This window comes from Megascapheus bottae, chromosome 28, assembly GCF_031878675.1.
Source record: "Megascapheus bottae isolate mThoBot1 chromosome 28, mThoBot2.hap1, whole genome shotgun sequence".
Classification (NCBI taxonomy): domain Eukaryota; kingdom Metazoa; phylum Chordata; class Mammalia; order Rodentia; family Geomyidae; genus Megascapheus; species Megascapheus bottae.
Window position 1 is genome coordinate 4610432 of NC_143536.1, and position 19059 is coordinate 4629490.

Sequence of the window (19059 nt, forward strand, 5' to 3'; positions counted from 1 at the left end):
ACATATTATTCATACTGCTCATGCAGTGCCAGACATGGTGTTAATAAGCATCTGACATTCACATTGTCTTAATACCGATCTCGTGTGGCTCAGGGGTAGAATGCTTACCTCCCAGCACACGTGAAGTGTGGGTGCTTCCCCAGCACCACCTCCACACCACGTCCAAACAGACCAACCAAACCGAAGGAGACCTCTCCACTTCGCAAGGAAACTTCTGTTTGGTACTCAAGGACAAAGACGTCACCGAGGTGGCTCTTGGCCTAGACAGTAGGTGCTGGAGTCTGCTATCCTTCTGCAGATGTGACGGAATGTATGTTCTCCGGGGCCTGATGAGCCTTTTCCTTTAGTGTAAAAGAGAAAATACTGATGCTAGTTTGCCAAACATGTGGCTGTTTTCTCAGTGGCTACTAAGACAAAGGCTTTACATGTCAACACTGAAGTCAAGAACCTCCTGGATTGTGTAGGCATTAGAGTCACAAAGTATCCTTTTCCCAGCTGGAGCTGGACTGCTGAGTGGCAGGCTAGGATCATTATTCAGTTCTGTAAAACCAGCTGACTGAGATGGTCAGTAGGTGGATGATTTAAGCAAAGCCGACCTTCAAAAGTGAGGCAAGCTGAATACCACTGGCTCAGGCCTATAATCCTGGCTCCTCGGGAGGCTGAGATTTGAGGATCATGGTTGGGAGGTATTCCAGTCAAGAAAGTTTGTGAGACTCTTATTTCCGATGAACTACCAAAAAGCCAGAAGTAGAGCTGTGGTTCAAGTAGTAGACTGGCAGACTTGAGCACAAAAACTCAGGGACAGCACCCAGGCCCGGAGTACAAGCCCCAGGGTCAGCACACACACACAAAAATAGTAAGTAAATAGTGTCTCCATGTTGTTTCCGCAGCATTTCCTCTGTGACCCTTTTACTCTGTATAGATAACCCCATTCTCGCTCTCGCAAACACTGTTTAAACTACTTCATGGCTTTCCATATTCTTTCCCAGGCCCATACGGTTACGTAAAGGACTTTAGGCTCATACTTTTATGAAAGAAATCCAAGTTATTTTCCTTCATTTGAATCGTTTTCTCTCCCTACTGGCAGGCTCACCAACCAAGTCATATTCTTTCTAAATTAATTCTTTTTCATGACTAGTATTTCATGACCTGTTGGTAAAAATTTATTTCCTCCATTTTACTACCTTCCCAAGATTTTAATTTTGGTTTTAGCTATTACAAACAGAAGACCAATAAAACCCCACAAAGCAAAATATAGCCCACGTAGGTCTTTCTCCTGGACCGTCCTGTAGACCTATTTGCCTGCTGGCTATTGCTTCCCATTCCTTCTGACCCACATAATCCTGTTGACCTGCAGGATAATGATAGACAGGCTCAGAAAACACAGACCAGGTAAGAAGAACCGCCTCATGTACTTCAAACTTTTTTTCCCTGAGTTAATCTGAGTTTTTGGCTGCCTGTGTCCTGCCTTGGGACAGAAGAAAGTAATCTCACAGTTGAAATATGTCACTGTCGGCAGCAAATAGAGGTGAGGGAGCAGGGCCTCATAGCTCATGCCTGTAATCCTAGATACTCAGGAGGCTAAGATCTGAGGATCAAGGTTCAAAGCCAGCTTGGACACAAAAGCACCTGAGACACTCTCTCTCTCTCTCTCTCTCTCTCTCTCTCTCTCTCTCTCTCTCTCTCTCTCTCTCTCTCTCTCTCTTTGCTAGTCTTGGCTTGAACTCAAGGCCTGAGTACTGTCCTTGGGCTTTCTCAAGGCTAGAGCTCTACCACTTGAGCCACAAAATCACTTCCAGCTTTTTTCTATGTATGTGGTACCGAGGAATGGAACCCGGGTCTTTGTGTATGCTAGGCATGCACTCTACCACTAGGCCAAACTCCTAGCCCCAGGACCTGAGACTCTTATCTCCAATTAACTTCTAGAAAATGGGAAGTGGGACCTGGCTCAAGGGTAGGGCGGTAGCCTTGAACCAAAGAGCTCAGGTACAGGGTCCAGGTCAACTTCAAGCCCCATGACCCACAAAAAACAAAACAAACAAACGAAAAAAACACTGAGGGATTCAAGGAGAGAAAGTGGGAGAAAAACATGGGATGAGGGGTTTGGGGGAGCCCATCTCTATCTTTTATGGCCTTGCAGAGATAGACTCAGAGGATGTCATTCTGTGAAACGAAGTTATCAAAATCTTTCTCCAGATACCAGATTAAGGGTTAGGGATTAAGAGTTCTTTAAGCCTTTGGACTTTCTGCTCCTTCAGAATACTCTCCAAACCCTGGGGCTGGTTGCCCCTGCAGGTAATCCTAGCTACACAATGGGCTAAGATCTGAAGATCCAGCTTCAAACCCAGCCCAGGCAGGGAAGTCTGTTAGATTCTTATCTCCAGCTAATTACTGAGAAAACTGAAGTGGAGCTGTAGCTCAAAGTGGTAGAATATCAGTCCTGAGCACAAAAGCTCAGTGACAGCACCTGAGCCCTGAATCCAAGCCCAATGACCACCAAAAAGAAAAAAAAACAAAACAACAACAACAACAAAAAAGACAGCTAAGTGTGGTGGCTTACACGTATAATCCTAGCTACTGAAAGGCTGGAATCTGAGGATAGTGGTTCAAAGCCAGCCCAGGCACAAAAACGCATGAGACTTTTGTGGGGAGGTGGGAGGGAAAGCAGGAGAAAAACATGGGAAGGGGTAACAATGTTCAGGAAGTAATGTACCCACTACCTGATGAATGTAAGTGTAACCCATCTGTATATAACACCAAGAATTTTTTTTAAAGCCTACTGTTCTGTTAATGGCAATATAAACTACTACTCCTACTTTCCTACTCTCCTACTCTGAAAGGTTGTTTGGAGATTCCTCAAAAAACTAAACATAAGCCGGGAGCAGTGGATCACACATGTAATCCTAGCTACTCTGAAGGCTGAGATCTGAGAATCGCGGTTCAAAGCCAGCCTGGGCACAAAGTCTGTGAGACTCTGATCTCCAATTAACCACCAGAAAATTGAAAGTGGTGATGTGACTCAAGGGGTAGGGTGGTAGTCTTGAGCTAATGAGCTCAGGGACAGTATTCAGGCCCAGAGTTCAAATCCCATGACCGACAAACAACAACAACTATCCTATGATCCAGTAATATCACTCTTGGGCATTTACCCAGAATGTTACAGGTCAGTAACACAACAAAGACACCTGTGTAACCATGTTTACTGATATACTACTCATATTAAGTTATAGAAACAGCCCAAATGCCTTACAATCAATGAGTGGATCAAGAAAATGTCACACAGGGACTGGAAGTTTGGCCTAGTGGTAGAGTGCTTGCCTGGTAGGCATGAAGACCCGGGTTCAATTCCTTGGTACCACATACATAGAAAAAAGCCAGAAGTGATGCTGTGGCTCAAGTGGTAGCGCTCTGGCCTTGAGAATGCCCAAAGACAGTGCTCAGGCCCCTGAGTTCAAGCCCCAGGATCAGCAAAAATTAAAAAACAAAAACCAAAACAAAAAAGTAGTAAATACATGCAACTGAGTTCTGTATGTTGTTGGCTCATGCTTGCAATCCTAGCTACTCAGGAGGCTGAGATCTGAGGATCAAGGTTCAAAGCCAGGCCAGGAACAAAAGGATCTGAGACTCTTATCTCCAATTAATTTCTAGAAAGGGGAAGTGGGGCTTGGCTGGAAGGTAGGATGGTAGCTTTGAGCTGAAGACCTCAGGGACAATGCCCAGGCCCAGGGTAGGGTAAGGGAGGCAGCCTTGACCTGAAGAATTCAGGTACCGTGCCCAGGTTGAGTTCAAGCCCCATGGCCCACCAAAAAAAAAAAAAAAAAAAAGAAGAAGAATGTGCTCTTTGCAGGGAAATACATAAACCTAGAATTAAGATGAGTGAAGTCAGGCTAAAAGAGACAAATGGCATATCTTTTCTCATATATTGAAGTTAAATCTAAAATATCAACATACATGAAAGTATTTACAGCGTTGTGTGCATATAGTCACAATGAAACCGACGAATGGACAGTATACCCAGTAGGGGTCCAGTGGTGTAGCTCTTTTGAACCATTAATGAGCTGTTTAATAAAATGAATACCAAGGCTAAAATGAGATTTGGGGCAAGAGAGCACTGAGAGGGATGCACATGAATGGAGGGAAAGGGCAGTATATGTAATCATTATATTCTATGTACATTAAATAAAATTGAAGTATATAACTTTGAAGGATGAGGAAAAATGGGAGAGAATGAGGGAAGCGTGACATTGTTCAAAGACACATTATACTCATAATCTGACTTCTGGAATTGAAACTCCTTTTTACAACTTAATAATTTTACTTTTTTGGTTATGGTACTTGAACTTAAGGCCTGAACCCTGTCCCACAGCTCTTTTTTGATCAATGCTAGCAGCTTACCACTATGAGCCATACTACCGCTTCTGGTATTCTGGTGGTCAACGGGTGAATCTTGACCTTCAGATTTCAGCCTCCTGAGTAGCTAGGATTATAGGCATGAGTCACCAGCACCTGGCCAAAATATTTATTTTAAAAGACAACTAGGGGGGCCGGGAGTTTGACCAAGTGGTAGAGTGCTTGCCTAGCATGCACAAAGACCTGGGTTCAATTCCTCAGTACCACATACATAGAAAAGGCCAGAAATGGTGCTGTGGCACAAGTGGCAGAGTGCTAGCCTTGAGGAAAAAGGACTGCCAAAAAAAAAAAAAAAAGAAAAGAAAAAAGAGGGCTGCAAGTTTGGCCTAGCGGTAGAGTGCTTCCCTAGCATGCAAAAAGCCATGGGTTAGATTTCTCAGTCCCACATACACAGAAAAAGCAGTGAGTGGTGCTCTGGCTCAAGTGGGAAAGCCTTGAGAAAACTCAAGGATGTGCCCAAGCCTTGAGTACAAGCCCTGGGACAGACCAAAAAAAAAAAAAATGTGACTCAAACTGGAAGAAATTATATCAAGTGAGAGAACAGGAAACCACTATCCATGAGTCCCAATAACAGTTTCAAATTTAGATATTAAAACTTTGAAAAATTAAGCTGGGTACGGTGGCTCACACTTATAGTCCTAGCTACAAAGCTAGCAGGGGAACAAAAGGACCTGAGACTCTGATCTCCAAGTAACCTCTAGAAAATCCGGAAGTGGAGCTTGGCTCAAGGCTAGGTTCGGTAGCCTTGAGCTGAAGAGCTCAAGGACAGCACCCAGGCCAAGTTCAAGCCTCATGATCAACCAAAAAAAAATTATAGGTCAGTTTCACTATTGAAATGAAAACAATCAGAGTTCTTACACTTCCTATACTGTTTTGATGTTGAGACAGTTCAGAGGAATTGAACTTGGACCTGGTCTCCAGTCCTTCTATAGTTTAAGATCTCACAACACTATGTCAGCTTCAGGAAAATGTCTTGATAGAGAGAAATTACGTTTTACAAGCAGGTAGAAAATCCCTAAATCCATTTACTAAGAACGAAGAGTGTGGAAAACTTGGACTATCATGGTTTTCAGGGGGAGAAAAATATTAAGTCACTGACAAAAGAGGTCTGAACAGAGAAACAACATCCTGAAACCTCTAGACAAGAGGAAGAGGTGGTGGGCAACAGAGAACCCTGTCCTGCTCAAGAGATCCCCAGAGAATCTGTATCCCCTCCCCCAGGCCACTTGCCAGAATGTTGGATTTGAAAGAATGAGCAGATTAACGGATATCAGGAGCAGTGTGGCCTGGACAAAACAAAATGTAATTAGAGATATTGTACTGCTGACCCAATCCAAGCCTCCTACTTGATTCATCTCTCCATGAACATAAAAAGAAACTCAGCCAAGGAAGTTCACACTGTGGCTGTTGAAAGGAATCCCTGTGCTGTACATCCGACTGAAGGCCAGGTGAGAAACAGGAATAGGAAAAGACACAGCCTGAAGGCCGTGGTTTAGTGTTGGTCAACTGCCCACAAGGAGCCAGCGCACATCTGGGGATAGTACCCGGTCTCAGAACCCGGTCAGGAAACCTGCTGCTCATGGACACAGGTCCCACATTTGCATTATCAACTGATTCCTTTGCGCCATGTCAGTGGTGACATCCCTGAGAGTCTCAGCCTCCATCTTGCCTTCTCTGTGGAAAAGGCGAGTGGCCCTAGAAGCAGTTGAGGCAATGTTTCAGACTTGGGCTCCCCAGACGAAGGGATGGAGGCTGGGACTAGTGCCAGGACTTGGGTGTGTCAGGCTGGCAGCCATGTTGCTCTTGGGGGTAATTCTTCTCCCAAGCACACACTGTGACCTGGAATCGGTATACGGCTCTTCCTATGAAATAGTCATCCCAGAGAGTCTGACAGTGCAGACAGGTGAAGGTCCAGATCGGCGGGCATCCTACATGTTAGTCATGCAAGGCCAGAAGCAGCTGGTTCACCTGCAGGTGAAGACAGACCACTTTGTGAGTGGCTTTCCCGTCTACAGTTACCACCGTGGCACCCTGGAGCAAGCAACGCCTGAGATCTCACAGAACTGCCACTACGAGGGCTACCTCGAAGGAGTGCCACATTCCTTCGTTTCTGTCAACACCTGCTCGGGCCTCAGGGGCCTCCTGATTAAGGAGGAGACATCCTACGGCATCGAGCCCATGCTCTCTTCCCAACAGTTTGAACATGTCTTGTACACCGTGGCACATCAAACCCCAGCCTCCTGTCGTGTGGCTTCCACACACAGCCCAGTGGTGTCCACTGGCCGGCAACAAGAGAGAGCGAAGCCTCATAACCTCCAGGTGCTGCCCCACTTGTGGTCCCACACCAAGTACGTGGAGATGTTTGTGGTGGTCAGCTACCAGAGGTTCCGGATGTGGGGCAGTGACATCGATGACACGGTCCGGGGAGTGCTGGACATCATTGCTCTGGCCAACAGCTTCACCAGGGGACTCAATACAAAGGTGGTGCTGGCTGGGGTGGAGATCTGGACCGAGGGTGACCTGATAGAGGTCCCAGTGGACCTGCAGGCTACACTCAGGAATTTCAACAACTGGCGACGAGAGGAGCTCCTCCCTCGCGCGCCGCACGACGTTGCCCACATGATCCTTGGGCATCACCCCGGAGAGAACATGGGCCAGGCATTTCTCAATGGCGCCTGTTCCAGTGGTTTTGCTGCAGCGGTGGAGTCCTTCCATCATGAAGATGCCCTCCTCTTTGCAGCACTCATGGTGCACCAGCTGGGGCACAACCTGGGCATGCAGCACGACCACCCGGCCTGCATGTGTCAAGGTAAGCCCTTCTGCCTCATGCATGAAAACGTCACCAAAGGACTTGGCTTCAGCAACTGCAGCTCTGACGACTACTACCGTTTCCTCCGCCAACACAAAGGGGCCTGTCTGTTTAACGAGCCACAGCACAAGAGCCGCAAGCACAGGAGTGCTACCTGTGGAAATGGTGTGATAGAGCCTCCAGAGCAGTGTGACTGTTTTAAAGGTTGTAGCTCTAACCCATGCTGTACATCTGACTGTAAACTAAAACGTAATGCAGAGTGCAGTGTTGAATCCTGTTGCTCTAATTGTCTAATTCTAAAGAGCGGGTACATGTGTCGCCCTATTTTTGGAGCATGTGACCTTCCAGAATACTGTGATGGTACGTCAGCAGTGTGCCCTCAAGACAGATATATAGAAGATGGCTTTCCATGTAATGATATATACTATTGTCTTAAAGGTCACTGCATGGACTATGACAGTCAGTGTATGCACGTTTTTGGGGAAACTGCAAGATCTGCCTCACGTGCATGTTATCTTTCAATGAACAGCAAAGGAAATCGATTTGGACACTGTGGCCGTGACTCAAAATCTTCAGGAGGCTTTGTAAAATGTCTAGATCACAATATACAGTGTGGTAAAATTGTATGTATGAGTGTAACTTCAATGCCAAAAATCAAATCTGGTGAAACACTTCTTCAGGTACCTTATGAGGGTGATTACTGTTGGACCTTAGATGATTCTAAGTTGGCAGCTGTCCCTGAAAATGGAGATGTATGGGATGGCACTATATGTGGTGATAAAAAAGTTTGTCAAGGTTATACTTGTATTACTTCTGAGGTAAAGCAACCTAGGTGTAATTTAGATACAATGTGTAATTCAAGAGGAGTTTGCAATGATTTAATGCACTGCCATTGTAAACCTGGCACTGCACCTCCAGATTGCAGAAACAAAGGAAATGGTGGGAGCTTGGATAGTGGCCCACCAGAGAAGTATAGGCCAGAATTACCAGAAGAAAAAGAAGAAACTAATGAATGGGCTACAAACATACATATTATAATTGTTTTAGTAATTTTCACATTAATAATATTAGCAGTAATTATTTTCCTGATATGCGTTTCCAAAGAAGAGGAGGAAGAAGAGGAATCGAGCTCAGAAGGGGAAGATGAAGAGGGAGAAGATGAAGATGCAGAGGGTGTAGAATAAGTAGACTGATAAGAGGGAAAATGAAACCCAACTCCTCAAGCACCGTGTGACAATGAAAAGGCCAGGGAAATACGTCAGGTGGGAACTGATGGGCCTAGTGTCTCTGACTGGAAGGTCTACACAGTCTATAAAAATATACTCATGTGCCAGAAGGGATTCCTCTACCTTTATTATTTACTTAATAAATAAGTAGTCATTAACACATCAAACGCCTTAGTATATTTTCTTTATCACATTTCATTTGAATTGCTCGCATGTATCTGGACATCAATGTCCTTGTCACTTAGATTGTATTTTTTAAGTTACCAGAATCTTTCAGAGGGTAGGAGTATGACCTAGTTGTAGAGCGATTGCCAAGCATGCATGAAACCCTGGGTTTGATTCCCCGGTACCACATACATAGAAAAAGCTGGAAGTGGTGCTGTGGCTTAAGTGGTAGAGCTCTAGCCTTGATAAAGCCCAAGGACAGTGGGTATTCCTGAGTCCAAGCCACAGGATTGTGAAAGAAAGAAAGAAAGAAAGAAAGAAAGAAAGAAAGAGAGAGAGAGAGAGAGAGAGAGAGAGAGAGAGAGAGAGAGAGAGAGAGAGAGAGAGAGAGAGAGAGAGTGTTTCAGGTTAATTGGAGTCTAATGGACTTTCTTGTCTGGGCTGCCTTTGAACCACACTCTTCAGATCTCAGCCTCCTGAGTGGCTAGGATTATAGTTGTGAGCCACTGGCACCCAGCCATGAACTATGTTTAGAGAAACATCTGTTAAACTCTTGAAATGTTCACCGAGCTAGCAGATAGGCCACTTTCCCTATACTCTACTAGTGCGGAAGGTTTTAACTTGATCTTTTTGGAACCAATATTTTACAAAAGATCTAATTTTGCTGAATTGCCTTAAACCAGGATAGAGAAACTTCTTTGCTAAGGGCTATTTGGATATTTGTTAACACCGTTCTTCAGCCATAGAGATCATTTTCATGGGTGGAGAGTTTGGCTTAGTGGTAGAGTGCTTGCCTAGAATGCATGAAGACCTGGGTTCGGTTCCTCCATACCACATACATAGAAAAAGCAGTAAGTGGTGCTGTGCCTCAAGTGGTAGAGCTCTAGACTTGAGAAAGCCCAAGGAGAGTGCTCAGGCCCTGAGTTCAAGCCCAGGACTGGCAAAAAAAAAAAAGAAAAAGAAAAAGAAAAAAGAAATTACTTTCATGGGCCAGGCATTCCCCATCCTAGACTAAAAGGACAGAATAGCAAAACAGGTATCTATCAGATACCAAAGTCAGGGAACTATCTCTGAGCCTCACTAATAATTTTCTCAAGATATAGTAATCAGAAAATGAGGCACTGAATGGGACTGTCTCATGCTTAGAGTAAATATGGGCTTTAATATTACAATACTGTTTCCTTGATAATATATACCAGAAAAATCCCAATCTAATAATATCTAAAAGTTCAATGTTATCATTAAAATATTGCCTGGAAGAAAAGGGAACATTATTGACAGTCCCTAATATATCTCGATCTTTTATAACGAGGATTTATGAGTAATTTACAGAATGATTCCATAATTTAGAGGTACTATTCTCTGTTATTTCAATTACTAAGTTACTAAAAGTTCAAATCCAACTGAAAGAGATCTTTGTACATTCTGGAATACAGCATAGGTAAAAAGTGAACTTGAACCTATAACACTAAGGAATATAGTTAATCATCATTAAAGCAGGATCATAAGACTTCTCTATTGTTTATTATTTTACAATTTTTTATTGATGTAACTGATATAAAATAAATCACAAATATTTTTTTGATTTTTAAAATACTAGTGTTTATTAATTTAACTAAAGTTAGTTAAGTTACTACAGGACTATTTCTATATCACAGAACATTAAGTTACAAATTGAAATTTTCTGCCCATATAAGTAAAATCATAACTATTTTTATGAAATATAGAATGCCTTATGAATTTACATGTCATTCTTATTTAGAAATTATGTCAATCTTTTGTGTATCATTTAATTTTTAATACATGGGATACTGAAAAGAGCACTTTGCCACTGATTTTACAATCAGGCCTATTGACCAATTTGTCCACTGATTTTTTTTTTTTTCTGCCAGTCCTGGCTTGAGCTCAGGGCCTGAGCACTGTCCTTGAACTTTCTCAAGGCTAGAGCTCTACCACCTGAGCCTCAGCACCACTTCCAGCTTTTTTCTATATATGTGGCATCGAGGAATTGAACCTGGGCCTTCGTGCATGTTAGGCATGCACTCTAACTCTAGGTCAAACTCCCGGTCCATGTCCACTGATTTTTATATGTCATCCTTCATTCTATTTTTTGGCTGTTATTATTTTTGTTTCTTAGTTTGAAAATATCAATGTAGTAAAGAATGTCATTTCTAATGAAAGAGCAAAAACTATAGCATTCTCCAGTTTTTTGTTGCTTATGCTAGACAGTCATACTATATAAAATTAAATGAAGATACCTCAGAATATCCAGGACAAACTGTATCCACTGTATTGCAGAAAACACCTAAATGAAACAAAGAAAATAATTAATATTTAATATTCAACCTAGTACCAATCTCAGTTTATTAACCATGTCTTTGGTACAAATTCTTCTTTAAGGCCTAATCAAAATGTACAAGTCTAAGAATGAGTAAAAAGGCTGATTATGACTTTAGGAGACAGGGTGATTTCTTTGTTTCATTCTCCTCTAAGAAATGGTAAAATAAAGAGAAAAGAAGCTGGGCCGGTGGCTCACACTTCTAATCCTAACTGTTCAGGAGGCTGAGATCTGAGGATCCAGTTTCAAAGCCAGCTTAGGCACTAAAGACTGTGGGACTCTTATCTCCAATTAACTATTAGAAAATGGGAATTGAGGCTGTGGCTCAAGGGTTAGGGCAGTAGCTTTGAGCTGAAGAGATCAGGGACAGCGCCCAGGGCCAGAGTTCAAGCCCATGAGTGACAAAAAAAAAAAAAAAAAAAAGAAAATAAGTACAGCATTTGCCTAGCATGAGAAAGGCCCTAGATTCAGTCACTAGCATTGCAGCAAAATGAACAGAAACAAAATATAACAAATAATAAAATAAGGTGACTGAAGGAAAAAAGCAAGGTAAGTGAGAAAACCAAAACTAATACACTGGAGAAGCAGAAAGATTAAATTTTGACAGTGAAGAGATAGAATGTCCAGAAAGAATGATTTACAAAGTCAAATCTTAATGAAGTTGACATAGGAAAAAAAAACAGTATAGTGGACTGTGAGTGTGGCCTAGTGGTAGAATGCTCACCTAGCATGCACCAAAACCTGGGTTCAATTCCTTGGTACCACATACAAAGAAAATGGTTGGAAGTAGTACTGTGGCTCAAGTGGTAGAGCCACAAGGACAAAACCCAAGGACAGTGTCCAGGCCCTAAGTGTAAGTCCCAAGACTGGCAAAAAAAAAATGATAGAGAAAAAAAGAAAAGTTAATAGTATGGAAAGAGGTACTGTGGGTAAAAAATACAAAACAGAGAGGAAGAAAGAGGAGCAAATAGAGGAGATAGGAATAGCTTTTGACCTCACAGAGGCCTATCTGTCCTCCAGAGTGCTGGCCTTTCCCAGGAAGGCCACAGGGACTTCAGTCCCAAGCTCCCCTCCAGCAGCTGATTGATTCTTCTTCCTCAGATTCTAAATCTCAAAGCTGCCAACAGGTAGTTCGAGTAGTTTTCCCATTATACTCCTCTCTATCTAATCTTTTTTTTTTGTCAGTCCTGGGGCTTGAACTCAGGGCCTGAGCATTGTCCTTGGGTTTTCTCCAGACTAGAGGTCTACCACTGGAGCCACAGCACCACTTCTAGATTTTTCTATGTATGTGGTACCAAGGAATGGAACCCCGGTCTTTATGCATGCTAGGCAAGCACTCTACCATTAGGCTAAATTCCCAGCCCTCCCTATCTAATCTTAGACTATTTTGTACCTTCAGGGCAAAGCCCAAGAAAAAGCCCAAAAAGAGAAAGAGCAGGTGACAAGGAAAGTTACAAAGAAGTATTAGAAATTGTAGAAAGGTACTACAGGCAGGAGGGAGGAAAGAAAGCAGAGAGAATGAATCATAGTTAAAGATAAAGTTGTAAAAGAGAGATGAAAAACAAAAACCAAAAAGAAAGGAAAAATGGTATGGAAAGGACATTTGCTTAAAACTTAGTCCACGTGTGTGTGTGTAATTTGCCAGTCCTTTGGCTTGAACTCAGGGCCTGAGCACTGTCCTTGGGCTTTCCTCAAGGCCAACACTCTACTACAGGAGCCACAGTACCACTTCGAGCTTTTTCAGTGTATGTGGCACCAAGGAATTAAACCCAGAGCGTCATGCATGCTAGGCAAGCACTCTACCACTAGGCCAAACTCCTGGCCCTTGCTGAGCTTCTTTTGTTCAAGGCTAGCACTCTACCACTTTTTTCTAATGTGGTACTGAGGAATCAAACCCAGGTCTTTATGCATGCTAGGCAAGCACTCTACCATTAAGCCATATTATCAGCCCCTTGTCCCTATTTTGGGACTTCAGAAGTAGTGAAGGAAAAGAGAGGATTGGATATTCAACTAATAAAGTTTAGTAATAACAGCGAAAATTTAGGAAAGGGAATATTATTCATGTTTCTATTAAATATTAACATCTACATAAATATTCTGAATCCAAAATTTCCAACAGAAATGTTACTAAATCAAAATATTCATCTTTAAAATATTCTTAGTAGCAGAGTGTTTTAGATTTAATGATAAATAAGACACAGTTCTAACCTTTAGGAGCTTATAATATAGTGGACAAAACTGCTAGAAAGCCAAAACCTCAAGCTGTCTTCATACAGTAATAATAATAAAAAAAGTGGCCTATGAAAAGGATTTCAAAGGACTATAAAAAGTCCAACAACAACAAAAAATACTGGCGGGAAGATAAAGCAGATGGAAGGACATTTACTTAAGTAACCACTGAGTTTTAATCTAAGCAATGCTTTCATATATTTTGCAAATATATGTGTATGTGTTTGGGGCTAGAGATTGAACCCAAGGGCCTGAAAAGTGTCAAGCATAGGAGTGATACAGTGCTTGCACTGTACCATGTAGCATGCACGAAGACTCGGGTTCAATTTCTCGGAATCACGTAACATAGGAAAAAAGCTGGAAGTGGTGCTATGGCTCTAGTGGTAGAGTACTAGCCTTGAGAAAGCCCAAGGACAGTGCTCAGGCCCTGAGTTCAAGACATAGGACTGGCAAAAAAAAAAATGTCAAGCACATACTTTCTCTGACTGAGCAATAACCTCAACTCCCCAAAGCTTTAGTCTATGGCTATACTGGTATTTGAGCTCAGAGTCTCACAATTGCTAGGCAGGTGAGCTACACTGAGCCACACTTCAAATTCCAAATATTTTTGTCAGTTGTGGGGCTTGAACTCAGAGCCTAGGTACTGTCCCTGAGCTTCTTTTGCTCAGGGATAGCACTCTACCACTTTGAGCCATAGCATTACTTCTGTCTTTTTGGTGGTCAATTGGAGATAAGAGTCTCACAGACTTTCCTGCATGAGCTAGCTTTGAACCTCCATCCTCAGATCTCAGACTCCTGAGTAGCTAGGATTACAGGTGAGTCACCTGCACCCAGCCTAAATATTTCTTTTTCTTTTTCTTTTTCTTTTTATTGCCAGTCAGGAATCCTGAACTCAGAGCCTGAGCACCGCCCTTGGACATTTTTTTGTTCAAGGATAGCTCTCTGCCACTTGAGCCACAGCACCACTTCCTGCTTTTTCTATGTATGTGATACCAAGGAATTGAACCCAGGGCTTTGTGCACATGAGACGAGCATACCACCAGGCTATGCTCCTAGCCCTAAATATTTCTTAGTGATATAAATTAGGTCCTTTGTATGGCTGGAATTACCTTAAAACATGATATTCCTATCTGGTTAAGATAATACTCCGAAATGGAGTATTAGGCATCATTAAACAGAAATATTTTAATAGCTTTGTTTAAATTAAAATACAAGAGCCAGGTGCAGGTGGCTCATGAATGTAATCCTAGCTACTCAGGAGGCTGAGATCTGAGGATCATAGTTCAAAGCCAGCCTGGGCCAGATTCTTATCTCCAATTAACCTCCAGAAAACAGAAGTGGTGCTGTGGCTCAAGTGGTAGAGCACTAGCCTTGAGCTGAAGAGCTCAGGGACAACACCCAGGCCCAGAGTTCAAGCCATACAACCGACCAAAAAAAAATAAAATAAAATACAAGTACTAGGAAATAATGGATGAGGTAACATTGATCAAGATGCACTATACTCATAATTTTCTTATGGAATTGAAACCTCTTTGTACATAAAAATACTTGGATATCAAAAATTTCTAGCAAAGGTCTTGGTCAATTTTCTTTTTGCAAGTCCTGGGGCTTGAACTCAGGGCCTGGGCATTGAGCCACACACCACTTTCAACATTTTCTGTATATGTTTTACCAAGGAATTTAATCCAGGACTTCGTGCATGCTAGGCAAGCACTCTACCACTAGGCCAGGCTCCTGGCCCTGGGCAAATACTTTGGTTTTTTTTGTTTTTGTAGGCCATGGGGCTTAACCTCTGGGCCTATGCCCTGTCCCTTAGCTTTTCAGTTCAGCATTACAGGCATGAGCCTCTGTGCTGATGTGGGGAATGTTTTTAAGTCTCTAATTATTTGTCTATCTAACAAGGGTAAGAATGGTAATGACAATCATCAAATGATAATGCTTCCAGACAAAAGACTTTTGTCTTAAGAACAAATCTCAAATTGTTCAGGGGACAGCCAGGTTAAATCTGTCTGCTGCTCTTGAAAACATAGTAAATGTCCGAGAACTTTTCCCTTTTTGACATTTCTTTTTTTTTCTTTTGCCAGTCCTGGGCTTGGGCTCAGGGCCTGAGCACTGTCCTTGGACTTTCTCAAGGCTAGAGCTCTACCACTTGAGCCTCAGCACCACTTCCAGCTTTTTTCTATGTATGTGGTACCGAGGAATTGAACCGGGTATTCGTGCATGCTAGGCAAGCACTCTACCACTAGGCCAAACTCGCGGCCCCTTGACATTTCTTTTTATGTGTACATACTACCTTGCAACATTTGAGGATTCAAATTAAACACTGCCTTCTGTATGTTAAACATTTTCCCATTTGGAGTATCTTTGGAAACTCCTGCTGTCTTCCTTTCCCATCCCAAGATCACACAATGAAGCAGGTAAAGGGAAACTTGCCCTTTTGTATCAAAAAACTCCTAAACAAGTACAAATACATCTGATTTTTCATATTTATTTATTCATTTTTGCCAGTCTTGGGGCTTGAACTCAGGGCTTGGGTGCTACCCTTGGGCTTTCTCAAGGCTAGCACTCTACCACTTGAGCCAGTGTGCCACTCCCAGGCTTTTGTTTTTTGTTTTTTTTGTGTGTGGTCATGGGCCTGGGCAGTGTCCCTGAGCTCTTGAGCGCAAGGCTACCGCCCTACCCCTGGGCTTAGGTGTTGTCCCAAAAAAGCTCTTCAGCTCAAGGCTACCATCCTACCCCTTGAGCCATAGCCCCACTTTCTGTTTTCTAAAGGTTAACTGGAGATGAGTCTCATGTCCTTTATTGCCTGGCTGGCTTTTGAACCTCAATTCTCATACCTCAACCTCCTGAGTAGCTAGGATTATAGGCGTGAGCCACTATGTCCACCTTCTTCCAGGTTTTTCTGTGTATGGGGTACCAAGGATTTGAACCACGGGCTTTGTGCATGCTAGGCAAGCACACTATCATTAGGCCACACTCCTGGCCCATGAACTTTTATTTAATGTAATGGGTGTTGTATATTACACATCTGCTAAAATTGGCCCTTTCATTAAAAAAAGCTTTTGGATGCTAGTCCTGGGGCTTGGACTCAGCCTAGGTGCTATTCCTTAGTTGTTGTTTGTTTTTGTTGGTTTGTCTTTCTGTTTTTTTTTTTTTTTTACTCAGGCTTTTTGCTCATCAGCTGGACATAGGAGTTATAGGGACTTTCCTGCCCTGGGTGGTTTTCAATCACCATCCTCAGATCTCAGCCTCCTAAGTAGCTAGGAGTAGCTGGCACTCAGCATCTTCTACCAAGAGCACATAACTCAAATAGAAAGGAAAACACTAGCATGGTAAAAATATTTTATTTAAACTGAGGTACCAGCAAACCCCAGACTCAATGGAAGTTTATGACCCCCCTCAAACTAACCCTGACCTTATATGCCCATTAAACAGTCAGCTTTAGGGGGCCAGGAGTTTGGCTTAGTGGTACAGTGCTTGCCTAGCATGCACAAAGACCCAGGTTCGATTCCTCGGTACCCACATACATAGAAAAAAGCTGGAAGTGGTCCTGTAGCTCAAGTGGTAGAGCTCTAGCCTTGAGAAAGTCCAAGGACAGTGCCCAGGCCCTGAGCTCAACCCCAGGACTGGCCAAAAAACCCACAAAAAACAGTCAGCTTTATAAGATGCTTGCTAAACAGTTTCACAAGGAGGCAGAAAAGGACAAAAGTAGGAAAGAACAGCCAGGCAAGCAAACCCCTGTTCCTGTTTGCTCTGGCAGCTGTTTGTGGTTTTTGCCTTTAAAAAGATTGTGTAAACCCTGAACAGGAACTCTTCCTGGCCTCACTGTGCTGAGTGTCTGTGGATGGGTTCCTTGCCTGGCTTGTATCCTGCAATAAACCTTTGCTATTGCATTTTGGATGCCTCGATCTCGGTGGTCTTCATTGGGGTCCCCTCCTCTGGGCACAACATAAACAACATATTTCTAAAAATAATGCTTTCTTTTTTTTTTGCCAGTCCTGGGCTAGGGCACTGTCCTTGGACTTTCTCAAGGCTAGCACTCTACCACTTGAGCCTCAGCACCACTTCCGGCTTTTTGCTATGTATGTGGTACCGAGGAATCGAACCCAGGTCTTCGTGCATGCTAGGCAAGCACTCTACCACTAGGCCAAACTCCCAGCCCTAAAAATAATGCTTTCTATGTGTAAAGATCTATCCTGACCATTTTAATCCTTTACACAGCCTTTGACTTAATAAGCAGTATTAATGCTGGGCACAGTGGCTCATGCCTGTAATCCTAGCTATTCGAGGGCTGAGATCTGAAGATCCTGTGGTTCAAAGCTAGCTTCTGCACTAAAGAACGAGACATCTCCAATTAACTCTAGAAAACGGGAAGTGGGCTGTGGCTCAGGGGTAGGGCGGTAGCCTTGAGCTGAAGGTCAGGGAGAGCACTCAGGTCCAAAGTTTAAGCCCTATGATCCTCCCCCCCCCCACCCACACACACACAAAGTAGTATTACTGGAGTTGGAGGCATGGTAAGGTGCTTGCTGATGGGTGTAAATCAATAGAAACTGAGTTTGAGTCCAGGTCTTGGACAACAACAAAAAAGTAGTGTTATTCCTATTTTTACAAATGAAGAAGCTAGGGCTGGGAGTTTGGCCTAGTGGTTAATGTGCTTGCCTTGCATGCACGAAGACCCGGGTTCAATTCCTTGGTACCATATACATACAAAAAGCTGGAAGTGGTGCTGAGGCTCAAGTGGTAGAGCTCTAGCCTTGAGAAAGTCCAAGGACAGTGCTCAGGCCCTGAGCTCAAGCCCAGGACTGGCAAAAAAAAAAAAAATGAAGAAGCTAATGTTTTAAAAGCTGTCAATTCTCAAGCAGGCAGTAGTTGTCCACTCCTATACAGGCAGGAGGATTTCTGTTGGAGGCTGTCTGCAAACAAAGAACATAAAAATCTATAGGAAATTTTTAAAGTAAAACAAAAAGGGATGGAAATGTGACTCAAATGACAGGGGGAGAGCCTGAAACACTGAGCTCAAATGCTCAAATTGCAACATACAAAAACCAGTTGTCCTTCCTGTAAGGCAAAGCTACCAAGTGGCCTATCAACATTCAAACTCAGTTCTGAATGGCAGGTGACTGTGACTCACACCTGGCCTCCTAGTTATCAGGAGGCCAAGATCTGAGCATCACAATTTGAAACCATATAGGAAAGTTTGTGAGACTCTTATCTCCAATTATACACCAAAATTCCAGAAGCAGAGCTATGCTTCAAGCTATAGGGCACTAATCTTGAGCAAAAAAAGCTATGGGACAGCATCCAGGCCCTGAGTTCATGCCAGTGTCTGAGTGTGTGTGTGTGTGTGGGGGGGGGTGACTGACCTGTTTCTGGTTAGGAAGTGCAACTTATAATCAATACTGAAGGCCAAGCAACATGAAATTGCATATAAGAATGTAGTACATTCGCCAGATGTAGAGGAAACAGATCAGTTACTCCGTGGGGTGAGTGGAGAGAATTGGGCTCAAATCCAGTCTAGGCTACATGTGGCGACCCTGTCTGGGAAAAAGGAAATTAATAATCCCACCAAATCTCTTTGTGACTTCAGAATATTATAGTCTTATTTTATGCCACATACAAGGTCCTGGTCATATATTATCATCCCTACATCTCCTCCTTTCCCAGCGAGAGTCCTTCAGCATGGAGCTAATCTTAATCACCTCCGTGCTGACTTCTCAAGGGAAAACTAAGATCAGGCACTGGACAAACATGTTTGATGCGGCGTCAGGCTCCATCTCCCGCGTTGCTAGCATGACAAGTATGCACCCCGAGGCATGGCTGGAAGCCCCGCTGAATGAAGCCCACGTTTCTCCCAGGTGAGACGCTCACCTGCCTCCCCGGGG

The 19059-nt window shown here is 43.2% G+C and overlaps 1 protein-coding gene and 1 long non-coding RNA gene across 2 annotated transcripts; one reads left to right on the forward strand and one right to left on the reverse strand.

Annotated features, from left to right (window-relative positions):
* Positions 1-120: 120 nt before the first annotated feature.
* On the reverse strand, positions 121-18694 carry LOC150045027 (uncharacterized). Its single transcript, XR_016532978.1, has 3 exons — positions 18541-18694; positions 10869-10915; positions 121-341 (listed from the first exon to the last, which is right to left on the reverse strand). It is a non-coding gene; the product is annotated as an uncharacterized LOC150045027 (long non-coding RNA).
* On the forward strand, positions 5646-8598 carry LOC150045028 (disintegrin and metalloproteinase domain-containing protein 1a-like). The gene has a single exon (XM_090320084.1). The coding sequence runs from the start codon at positions 6037-6039 to the stop codon at positions 8401-8403; it is 2367 nt and encodes a 788-aa protein (XP_090176210.1). The 5' UTR covers positions 5646-6036; the 3' UTR covers positions 8404-8598.
* Positions 18695-19059: the final 365 nt, after the last annotated feature.